The sequence below is a fragment of the Eptesicus fuscus genome, chromosome 21 (genome assembly GCF_027574615.1).
Source record: "Eptesicus fuscus isolate TK198812 chromosome 21, DD_ASM_mEF_20220401, whole genome shotgun sequence".
Classification (NCBI taxonomy): Eukaryota; Metazoa; Chordata; class Mammalia; order Chiroptera; family Vespertilionidae; genus Eptesicus; species Eptesicus fuscus.
Window position 1 is genome coordinate 33,730,341 of NC_072493.1, and position 26,454 is coordinate 33,756,794.

The 26,454-nt window shown below is 38.2% G+C and overlaps 1 protein-coding gene across 6 annotated transcripts in view; it reads right to left on the reverse strand.

The window, feature by feature from the left end:
* The window catches only part of CNTNAP4 (contactin associated protein family member 4), a 250,813-nt gene that overhangs the window by 67,224 nt on the left and 157,135 nt on the right, over window positions 1-26,454 (reverse strand). For 4 of the 6 annotated variants that reach the window (XM_054710986.1, XM_054710990.1, XM_054710987.1 and 1 more), the window contains exons 6-11: window positions 26,232-26,416; window positions 25,309-25,452; window positions 21,593-21,854; window positions 12,800-12,949; window positions 7,653-7,824; window positions 808-914 (exon numbers count right to left, since the gene is read on the reverse strand). In XM_054710986.1, coding sequence (XP_054566961.1) covers window positions 808-914; window positions 7,653-7,824; window positions 12,800-12,949; window positions 21,593-21,854; window positions 25,309-25,452; window positions 26,232-26,416 — 1,020 coding nt within the window. The remainder of the gene's footprint in view (window positions 1-807; window positions 915-7,652; window positions 7,825-12,799; window positions 12,950-21,592; window positions 21,855-25,308; window positions 25,453-26,231; window positions 26,417-26,454) is intronic. The other 2 variants (XM_054710988.1, XM_054710989.1) reach the window with 2 other exon arrangements.

The following is a 26,454-nucleotide window of genomic DNA, read 5'->3' on the forward strand; positions in this document are numbered from 1 at the left end:
GAGTCCATCAAAATACACTCAATTGACTTTCTGTGTTGAGTTAGTTACTACCATGGGATGATGGAGGATATGAAAATTAACACAGACTGTCCCTTCACTAGCTGGGTGAGCTGGGTGGAGAATTTTGGCCTCTGGTTCCAGTGAGATGTGACTTCAGGGACAGCAAGCATTCTTCATGATCTTAGATCTTAGAAAGCCTAGGTAAGGTGATGCCTAGGAACGACCCAGCTGCAGCCCTGAACACGACCTCTGAGCATCCCCTTGCAGAGCCCCCGGGGCTGGAAGTCCAGGCTTCTGATCTCAACTCTGGCCGGAGTCCAAAATAGCGCCCAGTGAAGAGACCAAGACGGGTGAGGCTGGTGACTGTGAATAGCGCCCTTGGGTATCCTCATCATATGCACCAAAAAACTGGATGACAGAATGGCATGAGTCTCTCCACACACACAGACGTTTCATCAGAACAAATGCATGGCTTATGATACAGGAAAAGAGTATTGGTTGTGATCCCAGGCAGGCGTTCACATCCGCGCTGTGGCTCACCTCTTTAAGATGCCTCAGGTAAGGTGATTAATCTCTCCTGGTCACCTCAGGAGTAAATTAGGGATAATAATAGTACACACTTACTAAGGTGGCAATCAGAATGAAATGATCTGGGACAACTAGAAATCGACTGGATGCTAAAACTCAGGTGTGTGCCTTCCAATACATGGTTGCACATACATGGGCATATATACACACAGCAATGAAAAGGGAGATGGAAGGAGGAAATCAGAACAGAGGCAAGAAGAAGAGGTGTGTCCGGCTTACAGTTGTGGCAGGTGGCTCCCGTGTAACCCGTGTTGGCACAATTGCAATGAAAGGTGTTCCAGGATTGGGAACACTCCCCACCGTGCTCACAGTAGTTGGGCAAACACCTAAAAGAAGGTGCAGACACAGTCACTATTTTTCACTCTGAGATACAGAACACTGATCACATGGTCCTGTGAAAGGAGAATGTGAACCGTAACATGAAAAGTAAATTTAACATGACTAATGGTTACTCCATCTGTCATTAAAGCACTTTCATCCCAGAACTCAACCTTAGATCAATGAATTCATCAAATTTCAACCAATTCTCGGGCAGTTGTGGTTACTTACTTTTCAACATGTCTTACTCTATCCGAGCCCTTTCTTTCCACCTAAGTGACATTATAACCAATTCAATATGTTGCCAGAAATATCAACAGCTTACATAAAATAACATTTAATCATACTGATGTACTACACTGATTATTTAAAGGAAGAAAAAGTAAAGGAAAAAGAGAAGGAAGTAGGAGGGAGGGACATCTTTATTCACTTGTGTCTACATTCGGGAATGTGGAAGGTATATGGTATAGGCAGATTCCAAACACTGTGTCAGGGGCTCCCAGGATATTCAAATGTCCAAGAGAAAGACAGGCATACATAGAAGCATTGAACAGACTGTCAAACCACAGACGGAAGGTGGGGGAGGGTGGGTGGGTAGGAAGAGGTCAACCAAAGACCTTGCACGCATATATGCATAACCCATGGACACAGACAAAAGGGTGGTGAAGGCCTGGGGTGGGGAGTGGGGGCGGGATGGGAGAGGTCAATGGGGGGAAAAGGGGACATGTAACACTTTCAACAATAAAGATTTTTTTAAAAAAGAGAAAGACAGGCGCGCTCAACATCTATCAAATACCCTGTGACTTACTGCTCGAGGCAGTTCACTTTCAATATTAGATACTAATGACATTCCTTTAATGACACCCTCTCTTTGAGAAGCTGAACCTTTAGTAGTTGAAAAAAAATAAGAATCACATGAAATCAATATTGAACAAGGAGTGAGAGTGGCAGTGTCTGATCTGATCCCAGGCTTTGAAAAGCTGTACAGTACCCAACAGTAAACATGTGAAATTACCAAGCAATCCACTGTTTTCAATTAAACGTTTTTAATTAAAAAGAAAAATACTAAAATATATATGTATATAAGTGACTTTTTCAAAGAGTTAATAAATTGTTAGGACAGAAATACTTATGAAGTTGTTTGGACACAAAATGCTTTTTAAGTGAAAGTAGTAGGTATATCTTTTGGCTTAGGATACAGTGAAAAAAAATTACTGAATGATGCATTGTGTCCAAGACTTTTAAATGTTCTCATTCATCCCAGATTTAAAAAATAAACCACAAAACCTGCCAAGAATGTATTTATGATAGCATTTCTGCCATCTCCTTTATTAAAACTGAGGATGCGAACTTCAGGTTTTGCTTATAGGATTTTTCCAACTTTAACTGAAAATAACATTATTGATTATTCTTGATAAAAAGTATATATCCAATGTATAGAAATCAAACAATTCAGGAAACATTAGAAAAGAAATATCATTTACAATCTCAACGCATAAAAATTACCACTGTAAACATACATGTTATGTGTTTGTGTATATATATGCATTATTTATGTGTATGTATATGTGTGTATAATCATAACATTCATGTTATTTTACAACCTGCCTTCTAAAAATTCAAAAATAATGAGTATTTTTCCCTGCCAATTAAGTTTACATATATTTTATCATTTTTATAGATTCACGGGAATCCATTCAAAGAATGTGTTGCTATGTATTTAATATCTTAAGCATTTCAAATCAGTAACAACCTAGAAAAGGAACATTTTTGAAAATTATAACAATAACAATCCTAGCTGGTCATCAGAAGAGGACAAAGCAATCTAATCCTTAGCAGACCTCAAACCGTATCTAAAAGGGGGCAGTTGCCAAGCTAAATTTCTAAAGAATGAATCTTTAATTATTGTTATGCATGTGTTATTTCTAATTGATCTGCTAATGAAAGATTCAGATCCATTTTCCTTGAATGTTAGTCTGACGCGACTTTTCACATTTTTTAACTACAAAGTGAAACACTGGATTGTGGATTTTATTTCAATTCATCATAGAGTAGTTCTGTTTGACTACTAGTTATAATCTATAGCAAATCACATTGTTTAGTGAAGTACTATTTCTCAGTAAAAGTTCTAACAATTGTGTTGCACACTTTTCTCCTCACCAATCATTCCAATACAAAATAAAACAACCCATCAACCCATTTTCTTTAGCCTTTTCCTTAGACTTTTCCATCATTACCTGCCTGGCTGGTGAACTTGAACAAACTATGTACATACATCAACATTCCCCAAACTGAAGTGATGTGTACAGTTTTGGTTTACCCTGATTCCCTGTCTATTCCAATAAAAATTTCAAAACACTCTGATACAATGTAAAACATGGCTAGAAATAATGATATTGAAGTAAAAATCTATATAACATGACCACATTTAGGAAAATTGAATAGATAGGTGCCTATGGGTCCTACGATAATGGTAACCACCTGAATTCAATGGTGGCCTTCCTCAATCAGCAGATAGTCTTAAAAATATAATGTCAAAATATATCTAATTCTTTTGTTTAAGAAGTGCTTTAGGTCCAAGCAATTTAGTTAGTATTTATTCCCTAACAACTGTCACCTGCTGCCTCAGCCCACTTGTGTTTCTGCCAAGATATGGGGACATGGTCATGGGACATGGCCGCAGCTCCCTCTGCAGTTCTGCCCACACCCCTAGATCATCCCCTCCCAGACTCCCTGGGCTTAGGGCCACCTCCACTGCATTTCCACAGAGGACAAGGGGAGGGTTTGTGGACAAGTGTGGGTGTGTTTATGTGTGGGTGTGTATAAGGAAGATGTGTGTGTGTGTAGTAAGTGTGGGAATGATCTTATGAGTTTATAAGTGAGTGTGTAAAGATTGTGTGTGCAAGAGATAGTGTACTTGTATATGAGTGTGTGTATATATGGGTTAATGTGTGATGAGATATGTGAATGTTTGTATAAGGAGCATGTAGACATAGGGTTGTGCATGGTAGAGAGCTTTGGGATATGTGTGTGGTGAGCACATGTGTGCACATGTCTGACAGACTATATAATATGAGCATAAGCACATATATAAATGCATGTACACCATTATGTGTAGATTTGATCCAACTTAGTTACAGTAAAAAAAAAAGCAACATTGTTTTAATTCCTGTCAAATTGTTAAATATATTTTAATGTTCCTGTTTGTTTTTCATTGCAATTTATTAAACCATTAAATTTTGCATTTATTATACATCAACTACACATTAACCACAATGCATGTTAATGTGCACCGAGGCGGGTGTACGGCCTGGCAGATAAGACAGTTCAGAGGGACTTTCCCAGAGCCAGAAGGCTCAGAGTTGATGCTGGGCTCTGCCTCCCAGCCATGCCATCTTAGCCAATCTCTCTGAGCATCTTTGCCCATATTTGTAAGAAATAAATACAATTAAGGACAGGTTATAAGGGTTTTTATGAGGATTAATTTAAATACATATTAATTAATTTAAAATTAATTTTAGAACATAGTCATTGCATAATCTCACACATACGTACACATTCATAAAGTCACTGACATACCCAAAAGCTCCTTATATCCTTACACAAATTACCCACACAATCTTCACACATTAGCCCATACACATGCACACACACAAGCACACATTCGCACAGGTACACACCATCCATACACACTCACACACCGTTATAAGGTCATTCCCATACACATTCCCATACCCTATGCACACATACCTTCTTTAAACACAGACATTCACACACATACAAATTTAAATACTAATTCAGGGAGAAGTTATATTAAACACATATAAACTTATAAAATTGAGACTTAGTTGTGAATTGAATAACATAATCACAGATATATATAATACTCTTTCAAGTAATTGTAGATGCATTTATGATAAATGAATACATATTAATATAAACAATTACTGGAATAGAAATAGCTTTTTTATCCTGCATTTTGTTTTTTATTGTGTGTGCATGTGAAGGTAATTATGCAAAATATTTGTATAACAATGAATGGCTGGCAATGAGGATATGAATGATTTTACTGACTTCATTACACCTTGTATTTTGCAATTTAAAAAAATAATCATGTCTTGCATTCATTGTTTCCAAACATTTATTCTTATTTCTCATCTCAACTGCTCCTCAGAGATATTTAAAGACTTAGAATCTAGATGCCTATTTGAAAAATACTGGAAAATATATTTGACACTTTGCCAAATTACTTTTCTTTCTACCGTATTCCTTTCCCATTTCTCCCTTTCCTATTTCAATAAAACTTCTAAAATAATAAATAAATAAATAGTAATTCATGTTAAGTGCTTAGCATAGAGCTAGTATACAGATTTATTTTTAAAAGACTCTATTTAATAATGCTTTGGAAGCTATGTCAATAGGTATAGCATGTAAGACCAAAATAAATGACTATAATCAGCCCTCTGTATCTAACAGTTCTGCATCTGTGGATTCAACCAACAGGGATAGAAAATATTGGGGGGTACGGGGGAGTTACCTTGTTGCTGACATGTGCTAGGTAGTTAGTTAGGCCTACAATGATTGCATCTGTATTGAACATATACAGACTTTCTTTCTTGTCATCATTCCCTAAATTATACAGTATACCAGCTATTTTACATATCATTTACATAGTATTAGCTATTATAAGTAATGCAGAGATGATTTAAAGCATAGGGGAGGACCGCATAGGTCATATACAAACATCATGCCATTGTATATAAGGAACTCGATTATCCACAGATTTTGTACCTGCAGAGGTATTAGAACCAATCCTCCCACAGATACTAAAGGATGGTTATAAAATGAGTATAAGAGAATGACACATTTGGGAATTTAAAAGGTATACAAATGTAAAAGTTACTTTCATTTTTGCTATTTTTCTAATATTGCAAGGATTCCCCTGACCCTAAAGTATTTCTTTAAAAAAAAAAAAAAGCGTAGTCAAGACCTCTGCATAATTTGCTATTTCTGAAGTCCCTTTAAGGTGTGATATTGAAACCATATATTCTACAATTATACTCTGTTTCTGAGTCTGACCTCCAGAAAACAGGCAACTGGGGTTCAGGTGTAAATGGCAGGTCCGGAGCCACCACCAGGAGAAGCATGGATCTGCTTGTACTCAAAGAAGTGTCTGCAGTCTGAGCTGGTCAACATGACTATCATTCATGGGTGGGTGACCTCCCCCTGGTTTCTGATGGCTGTTACCCATTAGAAGTGGGGTCTCCCTGACTGTGTGTGAGGCCCACCTCCAGGGAGCAGATCCAGGGAGCCTTGCTCTATGCCTCCTCAAAACTGGGATTAAGGGTTCAGAGCTGATGTGGTTGTGACTATGCAAAAGCTCACTGTCATTTAATGCCCAAATCAAGCCAGTTGAGGTTCATTGTGTAAATTCTCCCTTTACATATCACCTTTCATTATAGAAAGACTTTTTTTCTACAAACTGGGTTAAATAACTAAACATGCATTCATGGAAAAGCAATGGTACCCTTCTAATGCATTGTTAAATAAGAGTATAATTATTTTTATGGACATAACAATATGTATTAATGTTCAAAACAGGACCAATAGACATTGATAGACTAAATCAGTGGTCGGCAAACTCATTAGTCAACAGAGTCAAATATCAACAGTACAATGATTGAAATTTCTTTTGAGAGCCAAATTTTTTAAACTTAAACTTCTTCTAACGTCACTTCTTCAAAATAGACTCGCCCAGGCCGTGGTATTTTGTGGAAGAGCCACACTCAAGGGGCCAAAGAGCCGCATGTGGCTCACGAGCCACAGTTTGCCGACCACGGGACTAAATGGTCTGTCAAATAGAAATAGATAAATGTTTGTGTTGATAAAATGTTTCATACAAATAAAAAGTTATTTTTAAAATTCAGAATTTACTCAAAATTTATACCGCACACTACTACAGGATAGGGGCTAAGTTTCTCACATGGTTTAGTTCTTTTAAATCTGTAATGGTCATGACATTCCATTTGGGTAAGGTTGAACATGCCTGAAGATATTTTAAAATTATTAACTATCAGTCATAATTCAAAAGTTGCTTGTCCTCTGCAATTAACTCCCAACTCTTGCACCACCATGCCCTGTACTGGAGTCCTCCTGAAACTACTGGGTTAGCCTTACACCCTGATCTACACTACAGCTCCAGACTTTTCCATGGGACAGGTTTCTTTTCAGATTCCCTGCAGAGAAGATAGTAATGGTTTTTTGAAGGTACATGAGGAGCATAGCAACCACTTCCATTTCTATGCCTGTGAAAACACTCCTCAGCTGCCAGGGAGCAAAAGGCAGGTTAAAACTGACCAAACAGGTCTCCGATTTCTTGGTACCAGATGATCAAAATGATTGTGAGGGTGTCCTAAGCTATTCAGTTTAATGACATATCTTTATACATTTATAGCCACCTAAAATTATAGCAGTATCAACATTATCTTTCGTGAACTGGTAGCATGTGTCCTTACAAACAACATGGTCACATGTTTTCTATCTAAGTTTTATCATCACAAATATGAAGTATAAAACTAAAAGTTTATTTTTTTTAATTTCTAATGTGAACATAATGATCTATTTCTCATGGAAAATATGATGGTGAAAAAGAGGAGAGAACAAAACGTTTGTTTTCTATATAAATTTTAATCTGCCACCAAACATTTGACAATGGACAGATAAGAACAAGAGTGAGAGGGTCTTACCTGTCTGTGATTCCACAGGAGTCTATCTGAAGGTCACTGAAGTTCCCCAGGGTCCCCTGCTGAACTGAAATCAGATCCACCACTTTGTTGCTGATAGAAATGCGTCTCATGCATCCCTGAAATCCACCAAGGGGATTTTTACATTTGGATCCAAAGCTGTTGTCAGGACAACCTGATAAACACAAAACAAAGTAAAACCGAGATATACCATTATGAGTAAAAATTCAGCGTCATAGAATACTTCATTAAAAAATAAAACAGGCATTTGATTATTTTATTAAAAGAGGGAGAAAAGCCCATTGCAGTTATCATTAGTTTGATCTCAATTACAAATTTCAATTCATACAATGTATTTCTCTTTATTATCATAGGATTCATAGGAAATTACTACTGTTTTAATAATTATGTGCAAGAATACTGACTTGATTCAAATTTTAAAATTATGCATATATTAATTACAGAATCCATTAGTCAGCAGTATTAAATTGTCTATAATTTAAAGACAGGAACTTAAGCCTTTTGGAACACAAAAAGAGTAGAAAGAATGAAAATGTGCACTGCAGAAAGAAAAGATAAATACATCAATAATAGTGAAATACCTTTGCATTTAAAGCTACCTATTTGGAAAAGATGTTATATTAACTTAAAATAAAATACCAAAAAATAATTAAATGCTTTATTTTAATATGCATACAAGAGCCAAATATACATGCATTTTAATAAATCATAATGGCTTAATGTCAAAAACATTTCACAATTGGATTTTATTTATTCTTTGCCTCATAAAAGAATGTTCTTTTATATTGATTTTTTTAAACATTTATCTAAGACCTGTTCCTAATTATTTAAATAATAAAGAACTATAATATTGACCATTATTGTCTGGAATTTAATGATGTTCTAAGTGTTTGTCTACCCAAGTGAAATAAATAATTTTATGGAGTATGAACACATATATTATACTTATGCATCTTTCATTAATCTTTCTTTGCCGTTATGGTTGTCAACCATTATTACAATTTCAAAGAATAAGAAATGAATCAGCAACTTCCTAATTCGGTACAATCCAAGCTAGTTTCCTACCTGGGAATGTACAGTATCACTAAATATTTTGACTGAGGATACTTACCCTTAATGCTTTGTTTTCCTAACAAAATGCAATTATATGGCAATTCAAGGCCGGATTCATATTCAAAACTGTTATCAAACAGATTGAAATGTTGTATTTTAACCAATGGAGACAGTGAAGTTTCAAATGTAATTGATCAAGAAAAGGTAATGAAAGCTCTTTGAGTATCAATTTATAGTGCATAGCACTATATTTTCAGTGTTTAAATTACCTCTGTGGTGTAGGATACGGTTACCGTATCTCTGTATGTTTTCTCGATGACTTATTAAGCAATTAAGGATGTTAAAATAAAAACGGAGAGGATAATAGTTCAAGAATATTTGGGGCAACCACTATATGCCAGGAATATAAACAGCTCTGCTAATCTCCTTTTCTCCAGGTGGTGTTTCCTGACACATTTCAAACTATTTCAGGATAAAATAAATTACGCAACATGCCTGTAGGAAACAAAACTAAGAAAACTTGCAGTCACAAGGGAAGGTCATGGAACTTTACAGCAAGCATACCCTCTTATCACAAGGCCTTTTATATTCCTAGCCACAGTGTTTAATAGCAAGAGAGGCTAAGAACAAAGAAAGGTTCAAGACAGGTTCGTCTCATTATTCTGTAATAACAGGTATCACAAGTTCATGAAATGCAACAGCAGAGAGAAGTGTAGCACTGAACCCGTCTGAAACGAAGGTTCTAAACTATGAAGATTTCTGGGGAATACTTAATGACGAGTTAATGGATGGATCCATTAGTAGAAGCAGTCAGCATGTGAAAGCACCTCTGAGGGTGACAGATAAATTATCACTGAATGTCACTGTGCCAGAGTGAGATGTCGGGTTTGACTTCCTGGTGATGCAGCGAGATCAGTGGGTGGATAACATTTGATCTACACAAGCAGGAATGTGTGAATTCTGCACACAGTTTGGTATCTCTAGCTTGTGCCATACAGTGTATTAGTCAATAGCACAAGGAGTGCATAGGGGAATATGCAGAAATTAATCTGGAGAACCCAGGTTTAAAATTGAGCATTTATAAATGATAAAAGCTGGCCACGATGCAGTCTGATTTTTTGAAAAGCATGCATTTAGTTGAGGGGGGAGTCGAACAGAGTAGAAAATGACAGGCAGATAGTGGGGTTTGGCGTGGTGCACATCGAGGGCTGCAAGTTCAGGAGCCACCCCCTCTCCCAAAGTTACAGTGGCTCCGAGACCCACAGAGAACGGAGCTGCACCCAGGCGGCCTGAGCAGACTGCTCCTCCGCAGTGGGTGCTGCAGCCAGGTTGACCATTTGCTGCTAAGAGAATTGTAAGCTTGCCATTGAATTTAAAGACAAGCAAGGGAGTACTGATGGGACGTGTGTCAGAACATGGGATATTTATTTACTTGAAGATAAACTGGCTGAAGAATTAAGTACCTAAGAAAAACCTTCCACCTACAGAAGACAGCCTAGTGATAAAGGGAACTCTCATCTACACAGACCAGAAGGTTTTCTGGGTGAACATCCCTCACAGTTTTCCCTGGGGGTGTTCCCAGGACTCAGCTTTCAGTGCTAATCCTGGGGAGGTCTGGTCACCCCATTGCCAGTACCATCAGGCAATCAGGGCCCTATGCCTGCCTGTCCTGCACTTTTGAGGACCTCGTGTAGCCTTCATCCAACCATGCTTCTGCTCATGGCCCCAAGAGGCCTCACCAAGTAAGGCGATGTGCCTACTCAGGCCCTTCTCCTAACTGCAACTGTCCAGTCCACATCCAGAATTCCCAGCCCAAAGCCCTAAGCGGGCTCCCAGAGGAATGGACTGCCTCTAGCAAGTCCTGGAGGCACCAGGCTGGGAGGAGGAGGTCAGCAGCAGAAGCCCTCGCTCCCAGCCCTGGAAATGCTGGGGAGCCCTGGAGTTGGCAGGGGATGTATTTAGTGACTAGAACTTCATGCCAGGATCAAACATATTCCGGTACTGAAGGGAACCGATGGAGAAGATGACTGAATAAACAGAGATACCTAAGTAAACTTAAGATTGGTGATCTTTTTAAAGTGCCAAAGTTAGAATTCTACTATGGAAGCTTCCACAGTGCATTCTTCAAAAATTCAGAAACATCTTAATAGATGTCAAATCATAAAGATCAGGAGGGAAAGAATAAACCCCAAATTTAAGACATGAAAGGATATGATACTGGAAGGACAAATGGGTGTTTGGTGATATTATCTTCCTTAAGCTGGGAAATGCATGTGTAGATGTGTATGTTTTTTTTTAAAAAAAAAAAAATAACCAGGAGCCTTTAAATTGTATATATCATGTAAGATGTGAACAACAGAGGAAACTGGGTGTGGGCCTATGGGAAGTCCCTGTACATCTTTGCAACTTTTCAGTAAATCTAAAACTATTCACAAAGTTTATTTAAATATAATGGTGTATATCATATGCATCACAACAAAAGCAACCGGAGTGCACATGTGATCTATTTCACTATAAAATATTATGGGTATGAATAAAAACAATAGAAATCTCCTACAAAAGAAATAGGTAGGCATTGTTAAATCTGAACATGGACGTAAAATACTTTAAGAATGATGATTCCATTTTCATGATTTACACTTCATCCAGCCTATTACTTTTATCTTTTTTTTTTTTGCAACATTTGATAATATGCTTGTTCTTTTTCTCTTTATCTCTGTTAGTGCTTCTAAATCTTTTTCTTTGAAGTAAAAGCTGTTGGTTAAGTTGGTGTACGTATTTTACCATCTCTTAAAGGAATATGTTCCTATGGATTACCAGATAATCAATCATATATCCCATCAGGTTTTATAAACAACTTGGTTCAGAAATATACAAATCTTACTAAAGGAAGAAATTATATCTTTTAAGATTGTTGGCAGTATGCTGCCTTTCACAGTAATAGATCATGTAGGGGTTTTGTTTGTTCTTAAGATCAGATGAATGATTCAGGCTTACTGTCAATTCTCAGAATGGAATTTGTATTTTATCTATATATAATAAAGATTGGGCTTTCCACCAAACTCAAGAGTGATTCTAGACTGATGTAACAATTAAAATTTAAAATAACAACAAGAAAAAAAAAACACACACCTCCAGTCATGTTAGAAATAAGCCTTACTAATAGTTTTACAACTTTACCTTTCTAATGGAAAATAAAATTTTATTTAATATTCAGTGCTAAAGATGTATTTCCATTTCCAAGCTTTCCTTTTCAAGTTTTTAGTTCAATCAAACATCCACTGGACAAGTAAATGCTTCATTTGTTTTTGTTCTCTGAGAGATATGGCCTGGCGTTGAAGGCTAATGCCCGAATTTCACCAAGTGTATCAGTTATTGCATTATTACTTAGCATTGAGAAGAGGTTTCTATAACTAATTATGTTAGATTATTTTGTCCATTGGCATAACATTGCCCTTCTGTACTGGGCAGTAGAAACGCAATAAGGATGCTCTGAAGATGCTAAGAGGCACAATCAGGAAAATACTGCAGAAAATGACATATAAGGAACATTTAACATTAGAAAAATATAACGAAGTTTAAAAGTAAGAACTGAAGCTCAGCCAGCATGGCTCAAGTGATTGAACCAGGAGGTCCCGGGTTCGATTCTGGTCAAGGACACATGCCTGGGTTGCACGCTCAATCCCCAGTGGGCATGCAAGAAGCAGCAGCTCAAATGATTCTCTCTCATCATAATTGATGTTTCTATCTCTCTCTCCCTCTCCCTTCCTCTCTGAAATAAATAAAAATATATTATTTTGTTTAAAAAGTTTAAAAAAATAAAGTAAGAACTGAAGAGGGTGGCCTAATTTCAATCAATCTCATTGTAGAAACTGTAAATATAAGTAAGTTCACCTCGAAGAAAATTTTAGGTCATAGTTTGTCATCTTGATCCACTCAACATTTCCATGTTCAAAGAAAATGAGACATTATTCCATAGCATTGACATGAGGTGAAACATGATGACATCACCAAGACACAGGGCTAGTAACTGCAAATATGGTTCAATTGCCCACGAGCCCAACCTCTTCTCTTACCTCCAAAATAATAGGTGCCACCTGAATAAACCTGCTCAGGCCCCAGGGAGGCAGCAGCAGAGGCCACCTGGCCATCCACCACCACACTCAGGTGATTCCTCCTGGCAGATAAGGAAACGGAATGCCACTGTCCATCATTCAGTCCAACACCTAGGAGAGATAAAATCAGTTAAAAGAGTTATGTCTCAGCAGTGAACAATATAAACAGTTGGTGAGGAACAGTAGGAACAGTTGGTGAGAAACAGCAATATACACATCACTCGATCAATTACAACTCAAATCCTATATAATAAAAGCCTAATATGCAAATCAACTGAACAGCTAAATGACCAGTGGAGCTGCCCCCAGCCCGCAGGCCCCAGGCCAGCCAAGGCGGATGCCAGTGGGGGCCCCCCAATGGCCCTGCCAGCACCCCGCAGAGGGAGGCGACCAATGGCGGTGGCAGCGGGGGCCAGGGCTGGCAAGCTGGTGGCACCAGGCTGGTCAAATCAGGTGCCAGTGGGCTCCCTGCCCCCATCACCCCACTGGTCAACCCAAAGATTGGTCCTGATTGCCAGCCAGGCCTAGAAACCCTACCCATGCATGAATTTTGTGTATTGGGCCTCTAGTCTATTAATAAAAGGAAACAGAAAGGAAATGGAGGCAAGTGGGAAATAGCACTCTATGGGGGAAATGTGCATTATTACCTTCCTTTCTTAGGGCCTCAATAGAGAAAACAACATTTCCATATTTGGACAATCCTAAAGGTTAAAAATCTTTCAATTATTTGGCATGGACCAATTTTCAGCTTCCATCATGTAATTTAGCTTTAATAGGGAGGGGTTTGGGAAGATCCCAGATATTTTCAAAAATTTGAGGTTATACTCAATAAAATGACTTATCTTTTAATAGAGGCCCAGTGCACAAATTCATGCACCAGTGGAGTCCCTCAGCCTGGCCTGCGGGACCGGGCCAAAACTGGCCCTCCGACATCCCCTGAGGGGTCCCAGATTGTGAGAGGGCACAGGCCAAGCCAAGAGACCCCACTGGTGCACGATCAGGGCTGGGGAGGGACACGGGAGGGTGGCCAGTCAGCGAGGGTCCATGCGAGGGCTCCAGGGTGTGTCCAGCTCTTCTCACTCAGTCCCGATTGGCCAGACTCCAGCAGCAAGCTAACCTATTGGTTGGAGCGTCTGACCCCTGATGGTCAGTGCACGTCATAGCAAGCGGTTGAGCAGCCTTAGTATATCATTAGTATATTACACTTTGATTGGTTGAACTGATGACCAGACGACCGGACACTTAGTATATTAGGCTTTTATTATATAGGATGTGTTAAAAAGATGATTACCTATTATGATAGTGTAGAATATTTAGCAAAATTTATTGATTTATTTATTAATTCAATCATTATAAAATATTTGAAGAACCTATAATGAATATTGAAAATTTACTAGCATAATGAAAAGTTAAAAAATAAAGCAGTGTGCAAAACCATATTTACACAGTTGAGCCTCATATTTTGCAGATTCCACCTTTGCTGTTTCACCCACTTGCTATGATTTATGTGTAACCCCGAAATCAACACTTGGGGCACTTTTGGAGGCGCTCACAGAAGGACAGAGCAGAGACTGATACACATGTTCACAGCTGAAGTCAGACAAGGTTGGCTTCTAGTTTCAGCTCTCTGACATAAATACGTCTTCTCACATTTTTTTTGTTTTTGTTGATTATTTTAATGTTTAAAAGACCCTGAGCCAAGCGATGAAATGCTATCCAGTGTTCCTAAGTATGCGAAGGCTATGATGTACCTTCACATCATATGTGTGTTACATAAGCTTCATTCAGGCATGAGTTACCTTGCTGTTGGCCATTTGTTCAATGTTAATGAATCAATAAGATATCTTTACACAGAATCACACGTAAAAATGGTAAAGTATGATGGGTTAACAAAAATGTTGTGACCAGAGGCCCCGGGAGCAATGGTTCAATGTTTGCTAATCTGGTGTTCATATCAACTTCATAGGACACAACTATTGCGAATAATGAGCACTGACTCTCTATATACCATGATAGTTATAGTCCTAATTTTTGTATAAATAAGGAAAAGGACCAAAGGAAATAGCCCTACAAATAGTAATTTTTGCATGAAGTTAAATTGTGTGTTTTTATATTCATTTTTTAATATTTCCCTGTATTAACAAAGTTTATATATACAATACAATATTGCTTTTACCAAGGTTTTCTTATTGCCTCTAAATAACAATCTCTGGTCCCTCCTAAGACAGTCCCCAGTGTCATGAATCTATGAGATGGTGTAGACTTTGCCTCCTAGAGGAAATTAAGTCTACAAGGGCTCTGAGGTGGAATATTCAGCAGGCAGGTGGAATTTAGAGCATCTTTGTTGTGGGTTTACCAGTAAGTTTTACATCCACTGATGGTCAACTCTGTATGATCTTGCAGATCAAATTAGTAAATGAAAATATAAGTACTCAATTAAACCCGAAGGTCATGGGCCTCTCTTCTTGATAACATGTGCACTTTCTTTACCAAGCTATTTTCGACCACAAGCTTTCAGACAGAAAATGCATAGAAGCTCCCTTAGGCAATTAAGCTCTTTGCTCTGAACTCATTTAGTAGAACATAAATTCCATCCTGGGCATCAAAGCTCATTTTTACTTTACATCCATGAAGCAAAACAGAATTTCAAAGACCCAACTCTGGTTTGCTTTGTAAAAGATAACGAGAAAGACCTGAAAACTGAAGAACGTAGGTTAGATACTTTTAGACATATTTGCTAAGCATAGACTCTGAAATAGACAGCTGAATAGAGTTATATACTCCCTGATGGTATGAGCTTGGGCTAAAATCAAATGCCCCAGATTTGTCATCCAGAGCTTCCCCCCAGAGGACACATTCAGAGTGAAAACCCTTGTGTGAGTTTTGCGTCACACGCACCCTTCCCTCTCCCTGCCCCACTACGTGTCTCCTGCCATCTTTTCTCAAAGCATGGGTGTGCCTGTGTACATGACTTTACTCCTGTTATTTCATTTTAGGCTCTCTGTTGGTCCAGGCCAGTGCTTCTCAAACTAGCTGTGGTGATGAGCATTTTTTTCCCCTACGTATTGCAGATTGATACTTATACAAAATGCAACCACAATGAATTGCTAAAAAATTAAATAAAGAGGATGTATATAACACAAGCCCACTGACCATGTGCTTAGATGGTACAGCAATATCTTAGTGCTACAGCAGTTTCTAAGAGCTTCATCTTATTTTTTTATTTCATCCTCATCTGAGGATATTTTTTCCATCGACTTTGTAGAGAGAGGGGAAGAAAGGGAGGTGGGGGCAGGGGGCAGAGAGAAACATTAATGTGAGAGAGACATATGGATTAGCGGCTGCCTCCTGCATATGCCCAGACAGGGGCCAGGGACAAATCTGCAACCAAGGTATGTGCCCTTGGCTGGGAACCAAATGTGCAAATCTTTGATTATGGGGCCGATGCTCTAAGGGCTGAGCGAAACCAGCCAGGGCCACCTCAGTTTTTATACCCATCCTGTAACAAGTATTGCACTGAGCCAGTTCTAGTGGGGTCCCTACCACTGTGAGTAGTATTGCTCCAGGTACCTGCTGGGTTAGGCACACTACAGGATTAAGTCAGAGGCTCAGGAATTTCTTTTGTCCACATGGAAACCAATTTAAATTAAGAACAAAAGACTGCTGGGACAGCCCACTCTTATCTGACACAGTGCAGTGCATCTATCCACCCAGCTAGCAGGTTAGGAAGCCATGCCATGTTTGCAGGGGAAACTTCAGAAAGCGATTCTCGAGCCACACCTGTGACAGGCATCATTCACTTGTGATAAAGAGACTTATTACCTGCCATTGGGATTTATCACTCAAATTATAATGAAGGACCTGTTTAATTCATTTCACCTAACTTTACATAATGAAAAGGATCATTTTTAAAATCAAATTCTATTTTTTTAAAGTATATTACTCCTTCCCGTTTTTAAGTGGGATGAGAAGTGAGCACCTTTCAAAAGCTTGCAAAGAGGGAAAGGAGGAGGAGGAATAGAATCTGTACTTTTTCTTATTCGTGACGTTAGGTAACTACATGCTAATTCCAGTACGTTGTTCCCACCGCTCATAACTTTTGAGTCTGGGGAGGGGAGTGTTGTTAGTATAATAATAATATAATAATAATAATAATAATAATAATAATAATAACAGTTTTATTGAACTACTAGAGGCCCAATGCACGAAATTCATGCAAGGGGCTCGGCCCTCGCAGCCCCAGCTTTGTCCGGAAGATCATCCGGATGGTCCTCTGGACAGTTGTTCTGTTGTTCGGTCTAATTAGCATATTAGCTCTTTATTATATAGGATTATTCATAACTGGTTCTGTGTGCTTTATATGATTGTGTCATTTAGTCTTCAACACTGTTGTTATTATTCTCATTTAAATATGGAGAAATGAGGCTCGAGGAACATAAACCAGTCACCCAAGGTAGCATCCATCTGGGGAGCTGATTCCCAAACCCACACTCCTCTGCCTGCAGGACCTGTGGTCCCTTTACCTATTCGCTCACGTTACATAAGTAACTTTGAGAAAGAGAAAAGCCCCTGCTAACAGCTGGGAACTGGCCTGGCACTCTCTGCGGCCCTGGTGGTGTGGGCAGCTGGCCTGCACCCAGAGCTAGGCCTCGGCTTCTCCTGCTGAACATAACCTCAGAACGTCAATATCAGACAAAGTTACTGTGTGACACCAATAAAATGGGGCCCAAAATAATCAAAACTACTCTATAATCTTGTCTAAGCACAGACAAAAGCAAAGCTAATGTGAAAAGCACAAAAATACCGAACTTTCACTCCTGGATACTACCATTGGCACCTAATTTTTTTCCTGTTAGTCTTATTTCATTCCTCTATCCTTCTAGATAAAATTTACAAAGATACCTATTCATACAATCACCCTCACTTCCTGGCAGCTTTTAATCTAGAGCAATTCTCTACTTCCTTGGAACCTCTCCCAAATCGGTTAAAACAACCCAAAATCCAATAATAAATCACCTTTCACACCTTTTTATTTAGACACTGGTGGTTTCCCAGGGTGTGTGTTCTTATTGCAATAAGCAATAAACCCAACTTGTGTGATTACTGTGGTCTCTGGGTGGAAAGCATTGACAATTCCAAATGGAACAACAGAAGAATGGAGTAATAAATGGAAGGCAATCAGAGAATAGGATTGTTTACCAGAAATCTCTCCCTCTTCTTTCTCTCCTTCCCTATTCTCTCTTTTTCCTCTTCTCCTTCTCTTTTTTTTTTCTCTCCTTCTTATTATCTCCCTTGCCCTCTCTCTCTCCCAGGCACACCTCACTCTTTTTCTCACCTTCTCAGGCCCGAACCTGTGTGTGAACACACGAAATACAGCCAGAAGAAAAAGATTTATATCAGCTCCTCGTATATAATCTTCTGGTAGCACTCCTAAATTGCTACAGAAATATTGTGACAGCTTAGCCACCATCACTCTCTCATAAGACTATAATAGGCATCCAGGGAGTATAATGTATAAAGAAAAAAGAAGCCTGCTGTATAAGGTAGGCTCTTTGCAAAGGTGCAAAAGGCAATTATACAGAGGCCATTACTCAAGGACCAGCTGAAGTGTTCTGCCTGCTTCCCAATGCCTTTCAGAGCTCTGACCCAGGGCCAGAAATTCCCGCATCCACTGCTATGTGCACTACCCAGGAGTAAAGAGCCACGCCACCACATAGCTCCTGCCACCATGAAAGAGAACATGGAGGTCACTGCCACTAATCACTTTAGGGGAAAGTGGGAGTTTAAGGGTGCCACAGGGTTACAATCTGAAAGGGTAGGGATATTCCAACAGCAAAAAGGAAAAAGGGGGAAGAAAGAAAAGAAAAGGCTTCCCCAGGTGAGGCAAATCAAGAGGGCTGCTCCACTGCCAGGGCCACTGGAATTACGGATGCCTGGGACACGAAAAAGGCAGAAACCTCTCACACGCTGCAAGCCTGCCTCTGCCAGACGACCATGAGAGCCAGTGCGTGTTTATAGGCCTGATTTCCGCCTCCAGGCAAAAGCAGCAGCAGAAATGCTAAACTCATAGCAGAAATCTCAAACTTGACAATAAAGAGAATTTGTTTTAAATAGGACAAATAACTAACTATACAACATAACAATATATAAAGTATTGTTCATTGGGTCTGGGATGCCATCTGAATGATTTTTGCTTTGACACCTATAAAAGTGACAAAGACTGCCGAAACCGGTTTGGCTCAGTGGATGGAGCATCGGCCTGTGGACTGAAAGTTCCCAGGTTCCATTCCGGTCAAGGGCATGTATCTTGGTTGCGTGCACATCCCCGGTGGGGGGGTGTGCAGGAGGCAGCTGATCGATGTTTCTAGCTCTCTATCCCTCTCCCTTCCTCTCTGTAAAAAATCAATAAAATATATATATTTTTAAAAAGTGACAAAGACTGAAAATAGTTTGTCATGAAGGACTTTGTAGTATTGCTAATATGTTTTGTGATTTGGATTAATATGATAGATAGCTTTAATATTTCAAAAATGATATAGGCTGATATAATATTTTCAAAGAATTCCAAATGACAATTTGCAAAACTGAATCAAAAATGTAGTCTGGTCATTCAAACACTTGCACAATTCAGTTCTTCCTCAACACAATTTAATTTTTATTCCATTGTAAAAGATAAAACTGTGAGATTTTAAAATATAAACAATTAGTAATTTAGATCTCCAATAGCTAAGAAAAAGCAAGCCACCCTTTTATAATGGAAAGATTTATTATAATATGATACAAATAGTAACTAATTCTCTTTAAAGACCCATTATAATATGTTTTGACAACTAATTTAATTATTGAACATTGTACTTATGAAACATAAGTGGAAAGTCTTTCCCTATGAGAGAATAAACTGGATACCCGCCCAACTACCATTTAGATAGACTAGTTTCAAACACAACAGTGAAACTAGCAAAAATTAACATTTTTAAAGAAAATGGAAAAAAAGGGAGTGGGGGAGTTGGTAAGTAAAGGCCTGCTTTTATTATATGAGGTGTAACAAATTTTTAAAATATGTTTTTATTGATTTCAGAGAGAGGAAGGGAGTGGGAGAGAGAAACATCAATGATGAGAGAGAATCATCGAATGGCTGCCTCCCGCACGCCCCCTTACTGGATCAATGCTCAACCACTGAGCCACACCAACAGGGAAAAGTGTAACAATTTTTCATACTGACAATCATGTTTAGTATAGGCTCCATATTATTAGCTATGGAAACAATCTCACCAAGTCATGTGATATAATAATAGATTAAATTGCACATGGATTTAAACATTAATTTAGAGACTTTTACATCATTCAGGGTATTCTTTATAGATTTACACCTAGTAATTTATTAAATAGACATGCCTGTAAAGTGTTTAGAAATGAACTAGCTTCAAGGAGCTCACTGCAGTTGCATTGTTCTGAAGCAGTTTCTTTAAAATGTTGAAAATTAGGCTATGAATATAACCACTTCTGCGGATGTCAAATAAATCACAATAAACTACACATTAATGGCAGGCTTACATTTTTAGGCCCTCATTTTAGGGAACCTACTAATTATTAATATGACACTGATTTATTTCCTTTGTCAAGCCTGCAAATATACCGCATTTTAAGCATTGCATTAAAAGGTCACAGCATATTATCTCTCAAAAATTATCATTCATATTGGACTTTCAGCTCCCACATTTAAACTGCGCCGATAGATGAACAACAAAAAAGATAAAGACTACACGTTTGTGTATCCATTTGTATACTTTTTCTCATATGTAGTTTTCGATTACATTTTAACTTTTTTTTCCTCTCCCAGTCATAGCCTATTAATTTTGGTCAGAGTTAATATAGAGGAGTAGTACAATGGCATCTTTAAAATGTTTTTAAAGATCATTTATTAAATTGATGTAATAAAAAAAAATTGATGTAGCAGTTTACCCCAATGTGACCTCCAGTTGCTTGGCTCAAACATTACTCCATATATATGAAAATGAAATGGAGATCCCTTGTCAAAAACTATATAATTTTAATGAAGAGACAAAAATATCCTTCACCGAAAGCACTGACCTAAATTACATTAATTTTCCAGACACTCATATCATCTCTTTAATTATATTACTTCGAATCATTACAATGCTACCGTATTGCCTGTAAGTACAGAGAACTCCTTTTGGTGCCCAAATGAGGAACTTTGCATGAATCTTTGCACCCTCCCCAAACATATCCAACTCTGTACAGAATGCATCAGCAAGTAAAGCTACTTTGACTTAGTATTTAGGTCTCACCACACTAATGCAGAGATACCATATAGACCCAAGAAAACCCTCCCCCTTTCCCTCACAGACCAGGGAAGACTAAGAGCTAAGTTAGACGATGCCTAGTTTCCACTGAAGACACCCAGTAAACTTTTGGGTCCATTTCAAAGTCTTTTACATTTATCCCCAAACACATTTTCTCAGCAGATGTTGATTTTTCTGGAGTGGGCGAGAGGGTCATAGAAGGAAATTTCTATTTCCCCTAAGTATCTTTGGGTTAATAAGAACTGTTAGTGTGGAGCCATATTTTTTTAAAAAAAATGACAATCAAGTTCCTCTAAGGAAGAGTGCTGGTAATCTTATTAACTCAAGTATTCATTTACTAAACAAATATTAATTTTTTGGTTATGTGAGACGGAGGAATAATGAAATCTTTCAAATGCATACATCATGCCCACGGGAACATACTTATTACCTGCTGTGATGTCACTGGGTAATCTTCCTGGCTGGTAGAGATTCAGCTTAAGTTTTCCATCATTAAGAAAGAGGAGGAGACCCCCCGAAACCAGCTGAAGTTCACTGAAGAGCAGAAGCCCCGCATTATTCCAGGTTCGAAATTGAAAAGCAGCAGCAACCTCGTCCTCCCTGGAAGAGCCGGGCAGCGCTAAGTAACTCCTGGGGCTGAGAAAAGTCACCGGCACAGACTGGGGTTGTGAGCAAGAGAAAGACACATTTCCCTGGAATAAAATCAAAGAAAAAGCTTTAAGGATGAGTCCATCACATTAGCAATAGAAGCTGAAATAAGTCACAAAGGCTAAGTATCAATCTCAAATTGTCCTTGATGTAAAACACATTGCTATCCACATGAAAATTCAGATTCTTGTCATACATGCAGATCCAGTGATTATAATCATGCAAATCTTTCCCTGGGTCTTTCTAGGTGAAATCCTTTTCTCCCCACCTCTCAACTTTCACGCCATCTAACCTACTTGGATTTAATTCAATAAACATTATTTAAGACAACTCTTTGTTTTTACCTTTTACTTGATTTTCCCTTTCCACTCATTGCACCCCTGTGCTGCCTTTGGCTTCGAATCCATCCCATAACATAACCAATATTAACGAGCTACTGTTTTTCTTTCCATTTTTTTCTCTGTTCCCACTGAAACAGAGTTTCAGCTGTATGTTCAATTATATACTAGTATACATAAACACTTAAACCCAGGGTGTCCCAAAAAATTGTATACACACTTTAACAGTTGATAGCTCAATTTTGAAAATAAAATGTATTTATAATTATTCACAGTGTATGTATACATTTTGGGGTGGAAGATACCCTATATATGTATGTGTTGAATGCATATACCTACACACTGGGCATTATTTGTTTTACAAAAGTAGGAACCACTTACTGTAGAATTTTTTTTTTCTTTTGTTAGTCCTCACCTGAGGATATTTTTTTCCCATTGATTTTAAGAGAGAGAAACATTTATGTGAGAGAGGCACAGCAATTGGTTGCCTCCCACACCCACCCCGACCAAAGCCGGGGTTTCAGCCTGCAACCGAGGTACATGCCCCTGACCGGAATCAAACCTGTGCCCCTTCAGTCCATGGACCGAAGCTCTAACCACTGAGAAAAACTGGCTAGGGCTATATCATAATTTTATCACTAAAATATACCTTGTGGAAATCTTTTTCAGTTATCTGACATAAGCCAAATTCCTTCTTTTTATTTAGTATGTGAGTGGTCTATATTACACTCAATTGTTTTCCTGTTAATGTGCATGCTCTTTGTGTCTAGGTTTTGCTTGAAGATTCTAAGTACAGAATTTCATGTACCTAGATGTTTTAATAAATAGTTTCAGCTTCTTTTTTAAAAAAAATAAAGTTAAAATACTCCACACTTCTACCAGTAATAAATGAGAATATCCTTTTCCCCACATCCTTGGCAGCAATAGGTATCATAGACCTTTTAAATTTGTACAAATTCAATGGCAAAAATGTCAAAGCAATATATCATTCTTAGTTATTTTTCATTGACCTGACTAGCAGTGAATCTGAGCATTTTTCATGATTCGTTGTTCTTTTCGACTTGCTTTCCTCAGAGTGGTCTGCATATCTTCTGCCTATTTTTCATTTTTCCTTCTTCTCTGCAGGTTTTACATTGGGCACTACAATGTTCAAGGCACTACTTACATCGCTTTTTTAAATATTTGTTGTTGTTTTTTCTTATCACTATGCCTTCTCATCAGATTTACAGGTATTATTTCTCATCCAATGGTTTTAAAATAGAACTTCAGGATACATTATATTACATAAATTTTTATTAAAATACTGTCTGAAAAATTATTTTGCTACTCAAGTAAAATAGATAGATAGATAGATAGATTGATTGATTGATTTAAGGATTTAAAAAACCTTAAGGTCTGAATAATTTAGAAAGAATTAAGCATGTTCTTCAACATGCTTCAGAAATGAAGATAAATGTTTTTATTTTTCCTGAAAATGATCCTTAGTAAATTTTCCAAATACAGACTTGAAAAGTCAATAAAATAAATTTTATTTAGAAGAATACATATTGGAATTTAACCATTTAGTCTTGGTTAAACAAAAGTTTTTTGTTATATTGTGATTCTGTTAAAAGTGAGTTTAGCTTTTATTATTGCAAATATCTTGTCCCAAAGAAGGAAAAACAAAAACTGAAAAGTGGACTACACTGGCCTATAACGTAAAGGCAGCTATAGGATGAACAAACCCAGTAAAAATGGGAACATTTACCAGCTGCAGTTTGGTCTCCTGCTTCATCTGGACCGCTGCCTGCTCCCTGCAAGCAGCAAATCCTCTTGCCAGTGAAAGAGGAGGCGTTTTCTGTTACTTGCAGGAGTTTCTGGAAACTCATTTGGCCAATTAAACACATCTACCTACAATATTTTATTTTCCTTTTCAACCATTTTCCCAATTATAAAAAAAAAAATTATTTTAAAATGTCAGTGGAACGCTGGCCAGGTAACTCAGTTGGTTAGAACGTCGCTCTAATATGCCAACTTTTGGGTTTGATCCATGGTCAGGGCACGTACAAGAATCAACCAATGAATGCATAAACAAGCGGAACATCAAATGGATTTTTTCCCTCTCCCTCTCCTTTTCTCTCTCTCTGAAATCAATAAGTTTAAAAGAAATTGCTGGATGTTATACTCATATAAATGCTACTAATTCACACAGAGAATTCGGGATGAAATATTTTGTAAATAATAAATATTCCTATGATGTGCTTTGAAACTTGAAAGTAAAGAAACATATTCAGATGGATATGTGTGTACACTTTTCAATCATCAGGCTGGTTAAACTGGATGCCACGTTTCACAGAATCCCCTTTCTTGTCTCTCTGGTTAAAAGTTAGCCGAACGGGGAGCTTGCGTGATAGCTGAGTGGGAATGCTGGCCATTTTCCTCCAGGGCTCTGGAGAGTGTGATGGTGCACAGTGAAGGATGACCACAGATGCTGGTGCCAGCTCTCCCTGGCGCTCCCTCACAACTCCTCTTCCCGACACGGGCCTCCACGTTCCAGCTCCTCAGACAATTGTTAAACTCCAAGTCCTAAATCAGATCCCTTGTTCCTAAAACTCAGTAGCGCTGCTTTCCCAACTGAACCTGACCTATAGGCTTGCCTTTAAACTCTGCCATATTTCCACAGAATTAGAACACAGTGTAGCCTGGCCAGCACTGCTCCTGGGACAGATGGGCAGATGCGATGTTGTCACAGCCGATTAGCTTCTTTTATTTGTTATGAATGACCATGGCATACACGTTTTTCAAATGCCTCTCTAATATACATGGATGTTATCTGATTCCAGGGAGTCAGTATGCTTGTTTAGAGAGTTTGTCAGGGAACATCTTATTAAGGAAATTACAAAGCAAAAGAAATTAGTCTCCTGGGAGTAATAATATTGCAACAAAATGATCAACTGAAAAAAAAAAAAGACCCTTGCTTTACTTCATATGAAATAAAATAACATGCTTTGTGAATTATAATTCCTTTAGATAGAATTAATCCCTTATAGGCATATTGCCAAGTAGAGAAAGGCTTTAAAAGAATAAGAGCAAAGTCTGAAACAGCTTATCAAATGGAGCAGTTCCATCATGTGAAAAGCCGTGTAGTTTTACCCCTTCCTTCACATGAAGGCTCTCTTACCATAGCGATGATCTGTGGCTTTTGTCGCTTGGCCAAATCAATGATGTCTACTCCATTGTAATAGAGATTTTCTAAACACCCGTGGAAGTTTTTCTGGGAGAATGACACTGATTTTCCAGGTGCTAGAATCCCTCCAAAGCTGATCTTAGAAAGAAAAATGGCATCAATAATATTGTTTAGTGATTTTCTGATAATCTGCTTAAATGATTATGTTTAGCAACTATCGCTGTCATCATCACATATATCAGTTTTTCATCACCCTACACTGTCATACTGTTACTGTCAGAGATTTTTTAAATAAAGATACGGATTTTAAAACAAATTTATATGCATTCAATTCTCACTTACATTAGCGTTTAATAAGCCTTCCACGATGCTAATTACCCCCAGATTTGATATTTATTGGTTGATGAATAAAAACACCTCTTTTTATCCATGGTAAACCTGATCTGTTTAATAATGTAACTGATTACAATCACATTTCATTTTATATACATTTTTGGCACACGTTGATACTTAAGCATTTGAATTTATTGTTAATGAATTAATTAATCTATTATTTGCTATATCCTCCCAATAAGTCTTCACTGTCCAGGCAACACAATTTGTATTTACTTGTGGCAATGAGATCTCTTCCTGGAGATCTTGCATGTGACATTCTGTGATTACACGTTTCAAGTAAAAAAGATCCTCTCTATATAATAATAAATTAACATAATACCATAATAAATTAACATATTGTGAGAAAGATGAAGTCTCAGTAGAAGATGCCCAGGTCTGCTACGGTGCCCTCTGTCACCTGGGGGTTCTCCCGGACTTTGACTCACTCTGAGAGTGGGGTTCTCAATAGTGTGTTTACTTTTGCTGGGCTCCACCCCATACACATCCTTAAACTGGTATCAACTGAAACATAACCATCACACCTCAGAATCCAGGTCCAGGTAACTGAACTCCCCCTGGGCGTGGAAGCGGTGCCGGTGCTCGTCCACGGTGAAGTTGACCAGTTTGCCCGCACGCTGGATGAGCACCGCGTGCCAGTGCTGATCGTCCAGCAGGCTGCCCAGGGTGAGGTTGACCGGGGTGTGAGGAGAGGGCAGTCTAGTGTCAGCTTAGAAAAGAAAAACAAAAGCACCATTATTCTCAGTC